Here is a 15,478-nt window from a genome sequence, read left to right as displayed (position 1 = left end):
AATGTCAGGTTTTCCAAATTTAATGCGAAAGTCAATGTACGTTGGAATTAAAAAGTCATACCTCTTCCGTATCCAAAAATTCTTTAACAATCACTTCTTTCAGTATTGTAGTAGGCCTCCACTTGTACATTCGTAGAATATGTGCCGTTCTGTACCTACGGCGTCCAAACTTTTCCCCGATCTGTGGAAATACTTCGTATATTCAATACTGCAACAGAATTACAGCTAAATGTCGATGTATATTTTTTTACGAAGAAATTATACGAAATACGGGAACACTTAAAATATAAACAACATACCTGAAATGCAAAGTGGATAGCATTGTACTACATACTTACATTCTAATTGTCGGTTCTATTGTATCCTTACCACTCGTTCCAATTGCGACTCTTTCAACAAATTTAACAGAACAAAATATGCGGTACGGTCCCATGAATACATAAGAAACGCATTAAGATGTTCAACCATGCCCAACGTTCTATAATCAATTTGTCTTGAAGTTGGTTTCAACACACACTCCACCAACATAACTAGTCCCAACTTAAATTTATCTTTCTCGTCTTCGCACATATGGAAAGCTTCAAAAAGCATTCTATTACTAATTTTTTTGCCCCCATTGAAGTATTGATCTCTAAGACGATCGTTACTATAGTCAATTTCAATGGATGATTCATGATAAGGTAGTCCAGTAATTAGGCAAAATTCTTGCATGCCGAACCTGGCAACATGGTCATCTAACCGTACCCAAAGTTCATTATTTTTGGCACAATGTATAATTCGCATTATAAATTCGTGTACCAACTTGCTACTAAATTGTTCATGTTGTCCCCTGAACATAGTTCCGTAAACAAATCCACAAAAATTGCTACATAGTAAAGAGCATTGTTGATTGGCATCTATGAATTTTACAAAATCGTTAATGTATTCGCGATTTGGATACTGGACGATGACAGCAGAAAACCACTGATTTGGAGAGAGAACGTATTTTAAAGACATCTGCGTAATTTACACAGTAAAGAAAAGTTTAAAACGAATATATTATTTTGTTTACAAAAACCCAATATAGAAAATTTACGTAAAAAAAAAGTGTACAATTGATCGTAAATTATATTTTAGACAAATCTATTTTTATTTACAAAACCACATCCTAAAACCTGAGAGCTATAAAATAGAAAAAGAAAAAAAAGGGGGGGCAACATTTCTCACGCTGTGTCACGGCACTGCTGTGTGTCACGGAGACACACGGAGACGCAGCGACACTTTCGTATCGACTTCTGTCGAAAAAATTATGTCCCCGTAATACAAACAAATTTTTTTCTTCGACAACTTACTACTAAGTAGCACAAACGTTGAATATAATTTTTGATGTGCCTACCTTTTTCAGTCGAATAGGCACTTTTTTGGAGTAAATGTGTGAGAAGCTTTCCAACAAAATGTGTTGCCGAATGAATATTGCCAATGACATTGTAGTTACAAGTGTGGAGAGTGAATGAACATAAAATGTGTGGATGGGAGAGTGAATGTGAGGATAGAGTGATTGTGAGAATGGCTCTCCACTTAAAAGTGTGCATGCATGTGACAATTCCTTGCAAATTGTGTGTAGAGAATTGGATGTCAGTAACAAAGTTGTTGTGTTATGAATAATTGAGTGAATGGTTTGAATGAATTCTGTATGGGACTATATTCACATGTTGTTGTGTTGTTAACTTTTTGTACACATTCGGATATATATCAATGATTTTTTTACACATAAATACTGTGACTTGTTGTCTTGCAATAATTGGAACGTTTTGACAAAATCTAATTTTCTTTAATTTATTAAAGCTAATCGAGTTAATCAAAACAATATGTATAGAGAGTTGTAATTGCATTACAAGGATCCAAAAAACTACCACGTTTTGACCGTGTTTGTGGTGTGTCACCATGTATGCATTGACATTTCATGGTGTTCTTAAATAAAATATTAAAAAAAATTCAAAATTTCAAAGTAAAAGCGTTTTTCAATTTTACGTTTTGGAAAACAGTTTCTTGGAGAACATATTTTTAACAATTTCAAAACATGCACACAAAACACAAAATTCAAAATGAATTCAAAACTCAAAATTGGAAGAAATTATGTATTATATTTTTAACCTTATGCAAATTTAGTTAAACAAACATGAATAAAATCAAATAAAATATATCACTTTATATTCATCCACTAATATTTATCCACATTAAGTGCTTTTGGACCTTTTATATTGATTTAGACTTTAAGTTTAACTAAAAGCTTAATATTAATAAAATATTTTCTTTAACTAAAATCACATGAAACAATCAAAGAGACATCATTAGAGCAATTTCTGAAATATATAGACATAATAGTATGTGAAAAAGACTTTGAAAATGTAAGGGTTATCCTTTCTTTTTGAATTTATGTCAATGATACTATTTGACACTTTACTTTTAATGTATCATATATCAACATACAACTTTGTCATGAACAAACAAAATACCAAAATCACTCTGATACCTATTATTATTAATTGATCGCAAGATAATGACAATAACAAAATAAACAAAAACAAAAATAAGAACGCAAAGATTTATGTGGAAATGCAAGACGGGAAAAACCACAGGCAGATGAGAAGAAATCCACTATAATCAATAATAATTATGTTTACAACAAGATCTCTATATTCTCAACTAAGATTTAAAGCTCCCCACATATTGTATGAATGTTATTAGAACAATACAAGCCGTGATTTATATTTTTGAAACCCTATAAGTCAAGTTGACTAAGATTTAAAGCTCCCCACATATTGTATGAATGTTATTAGAACAATACAAGCCGTGATTTATATTTTTGAAACCCTATAAGTCAAGTTGACTAAGATTTAAAGCTCCCCACATATTGTATGAATGTTATTAGAACTATACAAGCCGTGATTTATATTTATGAAACCCTATAAGTCAAGTTGTAGATGAATAAAAGTCCAAAAAAGTGTTAACACGCGAAACGGACTTGGGCTGAATAACCTTGTGCTCATGTGACAAGCGGGCGACAAATCTCTATAGAAAATATGTAGGTGCTGCTCAAGCGGTCAGCTTGAGGTAGGCTAGCGAAAATGCGGTGAATTTTCTTCTCGATCCATAATTTTGATCTCTTCAATACCATTTCAATAAAAACTCTAATACCCACTAGAATTTTGGGCAAATTACAACTAATCTCTACCTTGAATTCCAAAAACACATCTCCACGAGCAAGATTATACTTGGTATCAATCTTGCTCACTACAATATCACAACGAGCAATCACATCATGCACAAAATGATACCTCACATCAATTGTTTAGTGCTCTCATGGAACATCTGATCCTTAGTAGAAAAATAGCACTCTGACTATCACAATATACTGTAGAAATCTGCAAGTCCTCGTGAATTTCACCAATCAATCTTTCTAATCACATAGTCTCCTTACCTGCCTTTGTACTGGCCATGTCTTCTACATCCGTTATAGACAAAGCTACTTTTTTTTTACAAAATAATTTTCCTGTTGATAGCACAACCCCCAAGGGTAAACATATACCCTATAAGTGATCTCATCTTATCAAGATCCCCTGCATACTCTGAATCTATATAGCCAATGATACCATCTATATTTTCTACCAAAATGTAAGCAAGTATTAGTAGAGCCCTTCAAGTATCTGAATATTCCTTATATTACTTTTCAATCTTTCTTGCCATGATTTGCCATGTATTTACTAACTGTACCGATTGCATATGTCAAATATAGTCTTGTACAAACCATAGCATTCATAAGCGAACCAACTGCATTGGAATAAGGAACTCGAAACATAAAATCAATGTCTTCATCTGTTTGAGGACATAATCTAGATGATAAATTAAAGTGGATAGCTAAAGAAATACTGACAACCTTAGCATTCAACATATTGAACCTTTGAAACACCTTCTCAATGTACCCCTTCCTACTCAAATACAATATGCTAGTCTTTCTATTCATCAAAATTTTCATGACAAGATTTTTTTTTGTTGCACCCAAATCATTCATTTCGAATTCCTCACTAAGTTGATATTTCACCTTTTTGATCTCTGCTTTATCATTGGTTGATATAAGCATATCATGAAAATATAGTAGCAAATATATGATCGATCTACCATCTTTCTTTCTGAAGTACACAAAACTATCATAATTACTTCTAATGAAACTATGAGCAGTCATTAATGAATCGAACATTTTATACCATCGTTTTGATGACTACTTTAGTCCATACAAGGATTTCTTTAACAAGCACAAATAGTCTTCATTTCCAAAAACTATGAAACTTTCTAGTTGTTGCATGTAAATTTCCTTCTCAAGTTTTTCATGCAAGAATGATGTCTTGATAAGAGTGTAAAATACCATATTTTCCCCTCTTAATTATTGCATTCATGTGATTATATTATGTCAAAATGTACTCATTACTCTTATGTTTTGGTTTAGGTTGCATTTTGGTGAAAACGGTGAATTTGGAAGAAACAAATGAAAAAGGACCAAAGCGAGAAAAAGTGAAAGTTCAGGGACCAAGTTGTAAATAATTCATAGATGAGATGGGCGATAAAATGATGATTTGAGAAATTTAGGAGTCCATTGGTGCAATTAGAAGTCAAAAGAAGTTAAATATGCCTATAATATTTTCACAAATCAAATTCTAATTGGATATAAGGATTTTCAGATTTTGAGCCGAAGATTGAGATCAACGTTTGACCTAGTAAACATCCGAATTTGGAAAGAGCTATTTCTGTCACGATTGTAGTACTTTGAGTTAGCTTTCCAATGAAACTTGAATCACCTCAATCAGACGTCGGACGAGAAAGTTATAACGAAAATACTGAAAACAGTCACACAGAAAATTCTGACCAAAAATTTACTTTCCTTATTCGGTTCAACCTCTTGTGAAAACGAGTTTTGCACACGGTTTTAACCCCAAAAACGTATCAGAGCGCCTCCATTCATTCTGGATCACTTTTCTCTCACCATTGGCATAAGAAACTCCATGAAGAACTAAAATCTTTGGTAAAGCCACGAAAGAACTCATTGGATTTGGAGATTTCACGTCATAATTTCATGTAATTCGAACTTTCTTTGCTTAATAATTTCTAGATTTGGATTTTCTTGCTATGAATTAGTATTGAAATTTGTTTAACTATTAATAAATTTATCATGGATTCAGTCATGCTTTTTCTATTGTTAAATTAAACTATTTGTTGAGTTTCAATTTAAATTACTTATTGTTGAGATTATTTTAATTTTTATCAAAACCTTCATAGATCTAGACATGCTCTTTCTATCGAATGATTGAAATAATTGTTGAATTTTAATCTTAATATCACTTTATTGGAGGATTGATTACTGCATTATGCCTGACGTATATGGTCGACCTTTGATCTTATTCTAATAAAAATGTGCGAATGTGTTATATAAAATCTAGATTCTAAAAATATAATTGGAATAAAATTGGACTTCGTTATTAAATCTTCTAATTAGAGAGTTGGGTAGAAAACCTCTAATTGAATAAAAATACATGAATTATTGATGTTGATTGATCCAATCCAATGGGGGAACTTCGACGCTTCACTAATTTCGTATATTGATAATTAATTTTTATTCCAAGTGACAAATCATTCCCACATTTAATTACGAAAACTCTAATTTGTTTGATCCTTTGAGAAATCTTCCATCTCCCTGTGGATACGACACCCCAAAGCTGTACTACAATCACTGCGTTATTCTTTGGGCGTAATCAAATTTTGGCACCGTTACCAGGGAGATAGTACAAATAATTGAAGGATTCTTGAGCAAAAGGGTGATTTCGTTCCTCTTTTACATTTTTTTAGTTAGTTTAATTTTATTAGTTTTTATTCTATTATTTCTCACAAAATTCCATATTTTTTTGGTGCTTTATGAACAGAGATCGAGACGAGGAGGGACGATTCATTGCAAGGCCGCAACCACTGTTTGAATTTCTTCCTAATCGTCTCTTTGATACTGAATCTATTGGCACACACATCACATCACATAACACAATGACTGATAGTGAACATGAAGAGGCACCAAGTAGGACTTTGCATGATTATCTTCACCCCACACGCACATCTACACCATCATGCATTATATTTCCACCTAATATGTCACGTATGGACCTTAAACCAGGAATGATTCAACTTCTTCCCACCTTTCACGATCTTGAAAATGAAACCCATACGTGCATATTAGGGAATTTGAAGAGGTGTTTGCAACTTCCCACAATCAAAGTGGTACAATGGATGCAACCAGGCTTATATTTTTTTCGTTTTCTCTTAAAGAAAGAGCAAAGAGCTGGCTGTATTCATTGCGACCACGTTCGATTGGGACTTGGGTTGAAATGACTCAAGCATTCTTTGGCAAGTACTTTCCCTACCACAAAACAACTTCATTGAAAAAGCAAATCTGATCTTTCACTTAAAAGGAGAGTGAAACTTTATATCAAGCGTGGGAAATGTACAAAGAATTGCAAGCCCTCTGACCCCACCACGGTTATGAAAGTTGGCGCATTGTGAGCTATTTTTATGAGGAATTATTACGTAGGGAGCGTCAATTTATTGAAATGATGTGTAATGTTGAATTTTTGCAAAAAGATCCGGATGAGGCTATAGACTACTTAGATGACTTAGCTGAGAAAGCCCATACCTGGACTGGACCTAATGCCATCGAGAGTACTAATAGGTTACGATCCACTGGAAACTCAAATAGCACAGGTATTTATCATCTTAAGGAGGAAGATAACCTTAGAGCAAAAGTAGAAGCCCTTACTAGAGAACTTGAAAACTTGCATGCTAAGGATTCAAAAACCACTCGATTTGTTTCCCGTGTTGAGCCTTTAGAGCCTTGTTTTGTGTGTGGAGGGAGTGATCTTCTAGCACAAGAGTGTCCTACTTATGCTGAGATGATGGGACTTTATGAGGAACACTATAATGCTTTAGGCATATATCAAAAGCCCTACACTCCTTACTCCGAGGCCTATAACCCAGGGTGGCGGAATCATCCCAACTTTAGTTAGAAGTCTGAGAACCAACAACATGCCTAACAAACTCGATGGAATTCCTTAGAAGACACCCTACATGCATTCATCGAGGCACAAGGCAAAACAAATCAAAATTTTGAGACTATGATTGCCAAGGTAGTCGAGGAAAACAAAGAGATAAAGAATCATATGTCTAAATTAACCAATGCCTTAGCTGTAGGGGAATGTGGGAAGTTTCCAGCCCAAGCTCAACCAAACCCAAAAGGGCAACACATGGCACAAACCTCAGGATCCGAAAAAACCAATTTTAAGGAGGCAAATGCCATAACCACTAGATCAGGAAAGGTTGTAGAACCAACCTCTCCACCTAGAGAGAACGGAAAAGAGCCAAGTGAGCCTAATGAGAGCAGTCCTAGTGAGGAAGTTGCGGAAAACCTAGCTAGAATACCTTTCCCTCAAGCTCTCAAGTCGACTTCGAAATCAACAGGTCAGCATAATGAAATCCTAGAATACCTCAGATAAGTCAAAATCAATTTGCCTCTCTTGCATGTGATCTCCCAAGTTCCTACATATGCTAAAGTCCTTAAAGACTTATGTACTGTGAAGAGAAAACATCATGTCAAGAAAACCGCTTTTCTGATCGAGCAAGTGAGTGCTGTGATAGAACAAAGGATCGCACCAAAGTATAAGGACCCTGGTTGTCCTACCATTTCTTATGTCATTGGAAATCGTGAGTTTACACAAGCCCTTCTTGATTTAGGAGCTAGTGTTAACCTCATGCCTTTTGCTATATAATTGTTGCTAGGTCTAGGAGAGATGAAACCCACCTCAGTGGCGCTACAGTTAGCTGACCGATCCACCATACGATCAAGGGGAGTAGTTGAGGATGTGTTAGTTCAAGTTGATAAATTTTACTATCCCGTTGATTTCTTGGTATTATATGTGAAGGTTGAGGTGGATGTTAACTCTAAAATCCCTATTATACTTGGTAGACCTTTCCTTGCTACAACTAATGCTCTTATCAATTGCAAGAATGGTCTGATGAAGTTGACATTTGGAAATATGACTCTAGAAATCAATATTTTCCATATCACCAAACAACCTACGGAAGAAGATGAATGCCATCAAACCTACATGATTGATGCACTCACTCAGGAGGAAGCACCCACAACAATTGATTCTGACCCTTTGAGCTCTTTTATCCTAAATTCTAAAATTTTATGTGGTTTTGATGTTAATGAGTATGCTAACATTTGTGCTATTTTTGCAAAATTGCAGGACCACAGGACTTCACCATGGCAACCCAAGTTTGAAGAATTGCCAGAAAGGACTGGAGGACAGAAGCCATCAAGTATTGAAAGCTCTTAGCCAGAATTGAAACAACTTCCTACAGGACTGAAACATGTGTTCCTTGGACCAGGTGATACCTTTCCTATCATTACCTCGTCAGAATTGGATGTATTACAATGTAAACAACTTTTAAACATTCTGAATGAACACAAATCTGCATTAGGGTGGACCATGGCCGACATCAAAGGTATTAGTCCTTTAATTTGTTCCCATATGATACATCTAAAGAAAGGGGATAATCCTAGGAGAGACCCACAACGTAGGCTAAACCCCACAATGAATGAAGTGGTAAAGAATGAGGTACTTAAATTTCTAGACGTATGAATCATTTACCCAATTGTAGACAGTAAATGGGTTAGCCCTACACAGGTAGTCCCCAAGAAGTCAGGTGTCACTGTAGTAAAAAATGAAATAGGTGAATTAGTCCCTACAAAAACGGTAACTGGTTAGCGCATGTGCATTGATTATAGGAAATTAAATGCTGCCACTCACAAGGACCATTTTTCCCTTCCCTTTTTGGACCAAATATTTGAACGTGTGGCTGGTCATCCCTTTTACTGTTTTCTAGATGGCTATTCAGGATACTATCAAATTGAGATTGCTTTAGAAGACCAGGAAAAAACCACATTCACGTATCCTTTTGGTACCTATGCATTTCGTAGAATGGCATTTGGACTTTGCAATGCCCCTACCACATTTCAAAGATGCATGATGAGTATGTTTAGTGATATGGTAGATGATTGCATGGAAATTTTTATGGATGACTTCACTGTTTTTGGGACCTCCTTTCATGCATGTTTGTTAAATTTTAAAAGAGTCTTGGCTAGATGTGAAAAAAAAGGCTTAGTTTTAAATTGGGAAAAATGTCATTTCATGGTGTCTTCCGGTATTGTCCTAGGGCATGTTATTTTTTCAAGAGAGATAGAAGTAGATAAGTCAAAAATTGAATTGATCTCTAAATTGCCTACACCCAAGACAGTAAAGGACATTAGATCATTTCTTGGACATGCAGATTTTTATAGGAGGTTTATACAAAATTTCTCATCCATATCTATACCTGATATGATCCAGGAGTCGAGCACGATGAACGCGAGTGTGGGACGAGATCCGTTAACAATCGATGGAGGACCAATGACACGATCAAGGATAAAGCAAGTGAAACAAGCGATGGGATTGCTCGTTTAAGAAACCATTGATGGAACCATGTTCGGGACTCAAAATGGAGCAACTTTTATGTTCGGGTCGAAGGTCGAATTAACTTGGATCAATTTGTTATCAAGCGATGAAACCGGAGGCTGAAAACAAGCCTATGCGGCCGCACAGCTAAAACATCATGCGACCGTATGGAGGCAAACCAAAACTCAAGATGGATTTTTGGTTGAACCATGCAACCAAAATTTGGTGAATTTTCCAATTTTGGCAATTTTCCATATTTTGTTAGTTTTTTTTTATTCTTTTCCATATTTTGGGGATGATGATCGACTTTTGTACGATTTTTACCTAGTTTTTAGGTTTAGTCTAAATAGGAGTTTCCATTCAATTAAAAAAAAACTTTTGACATTATTGATATTGAATTAAAGTGAGGCGTATTGTCTTCTCTTCATCGTTCTTCATTAAACAACTTGGAACTTATCAAGTATTAACTTGTGGCGTTCAAAGAACCGGATTTAATTCTTGAATTGCGTGATCAAGGGGTCTTTCAAGCATCGTTCTTGTTGGGTTTTTTGGTTCAACTTTCTTTTGGATTAATCCTAAACTCTTGGATTAATTTGGCTTTCTTGGGTTCGTCAATCTCGTTGTGGGTTTCGTAGTCAACGTTGCTACGGGGTTCGCATCAGTTGGTATCAGAGCTTTGGCTCCAAATTAATTGAATGTTATATCTTTTCTTTATTTGTTTGAGTCGTTAATTTTGTTTTCTTAGTTTCTTCTTCAATTTTAGTTGTTCTTTCTTAGTTCTTCTTCGTTCTTGTTTTTCTTTTCGTCATTTCGTTGAGTTGTTGGTAGTCTTCTTTCATCAAGGAGTAAAAAAAAAAAGTGTACAAAAACAAAAACAAAAACAAAAACAAAAACAAAAACAAAAACAAAAACAAAAACAAAAACAAAAACAAAAACAAAAACAAAAACAAAAACAAAAACAAAAACAAAAACAAAAACAAAAACAAAAACAAAAACAAAAAAATTGATATTATTATTGTTTGATTTTGTTTTTTCTGCCAACAACAATTCCTACATTTTGTTTGATTTTGGGATATTCAATTGGGTTCGATTCTTTCAATCTTCTTTTGAGTCTATTCACATATTCATGTCAAAACATTCATCTATTCCACTTAATCAAGTCCTTTGAGTCTCATGATCTTCGATTAATATTCAGTTTGTTTGAATTCCCGGTAAAATAATTGATTTAATTCACTTGGTTCTTTGAAGTGCTTGGAGTGAGACTTTGAGTGGTAAAAGGCCGAGTGGTGAGTTTAATAGAGGGAAAAAGCCACAGTGAGTGTTTTTCGAGTGAAATCTTTGTGAGGCATAAAAATTGTGTGATATGATGTCGGAAAGAGAAGGTTCTAATTCAAGCCGAAACGGTAATGACAACAATACATCGGAGGACATGATAAGGAGGTTTGAAAGGGTACTTGGTGATGTTAAGGAGAAGGTGGATAGACAAGGGGAATGGATGGCGCAAATCAGTACTACAATTGCTAATCTTAGCCGGGGACAAGTGGAGATGTCTAATGCTAGGGGGCCGGGTAGGCGTGAATCTAGGAGAGGAAGGAGGGATGAGTATCATAGTGATGATGATGATTTTGATGAAAATGACATTGATATGGGTCGAGCGAGGCATAGGGGTGATAGGATGGAAAGACGGGGTAGGAATAACTTGGGAGATGAAGTAGACGGAAATTTGGGGAGTATTAAAATGACTATTCCGCAATTTAAGGGGAGAAGCAATTCGGAAGTATATTTAGAGTGGAAAAGAAAGGTTGAGATGATTTTTGAGTGTTATAATTATTCAGAGGAGAAAAAGGTAAAATTGGCGGCGCTTGAATTCGTGGATTACGCGATATCTTGGTGGGATCAAGTACTTACATCACGGCGTAGGGGTCGGGAAAGGCCAATTAGCACTTGTGATGAGTTGAAGATGTTGATGAGGAGGAGGTTTGTTCCGAGTCACTATTATAGGAAAATCCATCAAAAATTGCAAGGTTTGTACTAAGGATCGAAAAGCGTAGAGGATTATCACAAGGAGATGGAAATTCTTATGATTCAGGCTAATGTGGAGGAAGATCGGGAAGCTACCATGACACGGTTCTTGAATGGGTTAAATCGAGATATTGCAAACGTTGTAGAGTTGCAACATTATGTGGAAATTGAGGACATGTTACATGTGGCAATGAAGGTCGAGAGGCAATTGAAGAGAAAGGGGACGTCTAGGCAACCATTAGGTACTTCAACTCCTAATCCAACATGAAAATCGAAGTGGAATGACAACAACAAAAACGGGGCTGCACCTAGAGGTAAAAATGATTGGCAAAAGGACAAGGATGAAAATGCTAGCAAACCAATATAAAAATCGGAGGCACAACCGTTACACAATCTGGACATCAAATATTTTAGGTGTTTGGGAACGGGACATATTGCTTCTCAATGCCCAAACAAATGGGCGATGGTGTTGCGGGATAATGGAGAGATTGTGAGCGATAGTGATGGCGAGTTTGATGACATGCCGGTGTTGGAAGGTGTTAATGAAGAAGAAAAAGTGGAAGGGCCGGTTGGGGATCTACTAGTCTCAAGGTGAGCTCTCACTACTCATGTCAAAGCAGATGACTTGGAGTTGCAACGGGAGAACATTTTTCACACTCGATGCCACGTCAACAATACGGTATGTAGTGTTTTAATTGATGGTGGTAGTTGCACTAATGCAGCTAGCGAATCTCTTGTAGAAAAATCGGGTTTAACATTGTGGAGACACCCGAGACCTTATAATTTGCAATGGTTGAATGAGAGTGGCGAGGTGAGGGTAAATCGAAGGGTGTTACTTAATTTGTCAATTGGGAGTTATAAGGACGAGTTAGTGTGTGATGTGGTATCAATGCAAGCGGTACATATTTTATTGGGGCGACCATGGCAATACGATAGGAAGGCTATGCATGAAAGGCACAAAAATCGATATAGTTTCATTAAGGATAGAATGACCATTACTCTTGTGCCATTAACACCGGCGCAAGTCTATGAGGACCAATTAAAATTGAGAAGTGAGGAAGAGAGGAGAGTCAAAGAGTTAGAAAAAATGAGAGCAAATAGTGAGTTGGAGAAAAAGAGAGAAAATGTTGAGATAGCCATTAGAGAGACAAAGAGAGAGCAATAACAAGAGAGAAAAGAAAGAGAGTTCCCCGAGAGAAGAGAGAAAACACGAGTGAATTTCTTTGCAAAAGAGAGTGATTTGAGGAGGGCGGTAGTTGACAGAACAGATATGATCTTGTTCGTTTATAAGGAATCACTCCTCAATTTTGAGGGAACTAACCCATCCCTCTCTAGTTTGGCTAAGTCTTTGTTACAGGAATTCGAAAATGTATTTTTGGAGGATGCACCAAGTGGATTGCCGCCTATTCGAGGCATTGAACATCAAATTAACTTTATACCTGGAGCTGTCATTCCAAATCGACCGGCTTATCGAAGTAATCCCAAGGAGACTGAGGAGCTTCAAAGGCAAGTGGAGGAGTTGATGAGCAAATGATACGTGAGGAAAAGTATGAGTCCTTGTGCGGTACCGATTTTGCTTTTACCAAAGAAGGATGGAACATGGCGAATGTGTGTGGATTGTAGGGCTATCAACAACATAACGGTAAAGTATCGTCACCCTATACCTAGGTTAGATGACGTGCTTGATGAATTACATGGTGCTTGCATATTTTCTAAAATTGATTTAAAAAGCGGGTATCATCAAATTCGTATGTGGGAGGGTGATAAATGGAAGACGGCTTTTAAAACTAAATATGGTTTATATGAATGGTTGGTTATGCTGTTTGGACTCACAAATACACCTAGCACTTTTATGCGCTTAATGAATCATGTTTTACGTGCTTTTATAGGAAAATTTGTTGTGGTTTATTTTGACGACATCTTAATCTATCGCAAAGACCCAGCAGAGCATTTGGAACATTTAAAGTGTGTGTTAATTGTTTAAAAAAAAAAGAACAACTCTAAGCTAATCTTAAGAAATGTAGGTTTTGTATGTATAGAGTTATTTTTCTTTATTTTGTGGTTAGTGCTAATGGGGTAGAAGTAGACGATGAAAAGATAAAAGCTATTAGAGATTGGTCGATACCTAAAAGCATAACGGAGGTTAGGAGTTTTCATGGTTTGGCTAGTTTTTATAGGCGTTTTGTGAAAGATTTTAGTACTATCACCGCACCATTCACGGAAGTAGTTAAAAAGAGTATAGGTTTTCATCGGGGTGATGAACAGGAACTTGCATTTAATACCATTAAAGGTAGGTTGTGTGAAGCACCTATTTTGGCATTATCTAACTTTGATAAAATATTCGAGATTGAGTGTGATGCATCAGGAATAGGGATTGGAGCAGTTTTAATGCAGGATCGGAGGCCTATTGCATACTTTAGCGAGAAATTGAGTGGAGCTGCTTTAAATTATCCTACATATGACAAAGAACTTCATGCACTTGTTCGAGCTTTGGAGACTTGGCAACATTATCTATGGCCGAAAGAGTTCGTAATACAGTACCGATCATGAGTCACTAAAGCACTTGCGGGGACAAGATAAATTGAACAAGAGGCATGCACGGTGGATGGAATTCATTGAGACCTTTCCATACGTCATTGGGTATAAACAAGGTAAGGAAAATGTGGTGACGGATGCGTTGTCGTGAAGGTACGCATTACTAACTACTCTTGATTCTAAGCTACTTGGGTTTGAACATATTAAGGAATTGTATGAAAAAGATGTTAAATTTTTGGATATTTATTTTTCATGCATAAAAGGTGTGGTTGATAGGTTCTTTAGGCATGAGGGGTATTTATTTCAGGAAAATAGGTTATGTGTTCCTAATATTTCTATTCGGGAGTTGTTAGTAAGTGAGGCACATAGTGGTGGATTGATGGGACACTTTGGGGTTCAAAAGACTTTAGATGTATTGAAGGAGCATTTTTATTGGCCTGAGATGAAAAGTGATGTTGAACGAATTTGTAGTCGATGCATAGGTTGTAAAAAGGCTAAATTTAAGGTTTTACCACAAGATTTGTACACACCTTTACCTACACCTAGTGAGCCTTGGGTTGATATCTCGATCGATTTTGTTTTGGATTTACCTAGGACTAAGAGAGGTCGGGATTCTATTTTTGTGGTTGTAGATAGGTTAAGCAAAATGGCGCATTCTATACCATGTCACAAAACTGACGATGCCACGAACATTGCTGACTTATTCTTTAAAGAGATTGTGCGTTTACATGGGGTTCCTAGAAGCATAGTGTCGGATCGGGATGTCAAATTTTTGAGTCACTTTTGGAGAGTTTTGTGGGGTAAGTTAGGCACTAAGTTACTATTTTCCACAACTTGTCATCCACAAACGGATGGGCAAATCGAGGTAGTGAATAAGACTATGACACAATTGTTACGCACAATAATCAATAAAAATTTGAAGAGTTGGGAGGAGTGTCTACCATTTGTTGAATTTGCATACAATCGAGATGTTCACTCTACTACATTATATTCTCCATTTGAAATTGTATATGGTTTTAATCCACTAACTCCTTTGGATTTAATTCCTTTACCTGTGAATGAACATGGTAGTTTAGATGGCAAAAAGAAGACGAAATTGATTAAGTCACTCCATGAAAAGATAAAAGCGCAAATTGAAAACAAAAGTAAGTTGGTTGCACCGCAGGCGAACAAAGGTAGGAAGCACGTGACATTCGAGCCTGGCGATTGGGTTTGGGTACACTTTAGGAAGGAGCAGTTTCCGGAACAAAGGAAGTCTAAGTTGGAACCGAAGAGCGATGGTCCATTTCAAATTATTGAAAAGATAAACGATAATGCAAACAAGTTGGACCTTCCAGGTGAGTACAATGTTT

The 15,478-nt window shown here is 36.2% G+C and overlaps 1 protein-coding gene across 1 annotated transcript in view; it reads left to right on the top strand.

The window, feature by feature from the left end:
* Positions 1–7,187: 7,187 nt before the first annotated feature.
* Positions 7,188–15,478, top strand: part of LOC111390217 — a 9,703-nt gene continuing 1,412 nt past the window's right edge. The window contains exons 1-7 of the mRNA XM_023015224.1: positions 7,188–7,530; positions 7,849–8,394; positions 8,464–8,693; positions 8,737–8,762; positions 8,864–9,189; positions 9,292–9,548; positions 15,292–15,463. Of these exons, the coding sequence (XP_022870992.1) occupies positions 7,188–7,530; positions 7,849–8,394; positions 8,464–8,693; positions 8,737–8,762; positions 8,864–9,189; positions 9,292–9,548; positions 15,292–15,463 (1,900 nt within the window). The remainder of the gene's footprint in view (positions 7,531–7,848; positions 8,395–8,463; positions 8,694–8,736; positions 8,763–8,863; positions 9,190–9,291; positions 9,549–15,291; positions 15,464–15,478) is intronic.

Source organism: Olea europaea, unplaced genomic scaffold (genome assembly GCF_002742605.1).
Source record: "Olea europaea var. sylvestris unplaced genomic scaffold, O_europaea_v1 scaffold661, whole genome shotgun sequence".
Classification (NCBI taxonomy): Eukaryota; Viridiplantae; Streptophyta; class Magnoliopsida; order Lamiales; family Oleaceae; genus Olea; species Olea europaea.
This window is presented reverse-complemented; position numbering and strand designations above follow the sequence as displayed.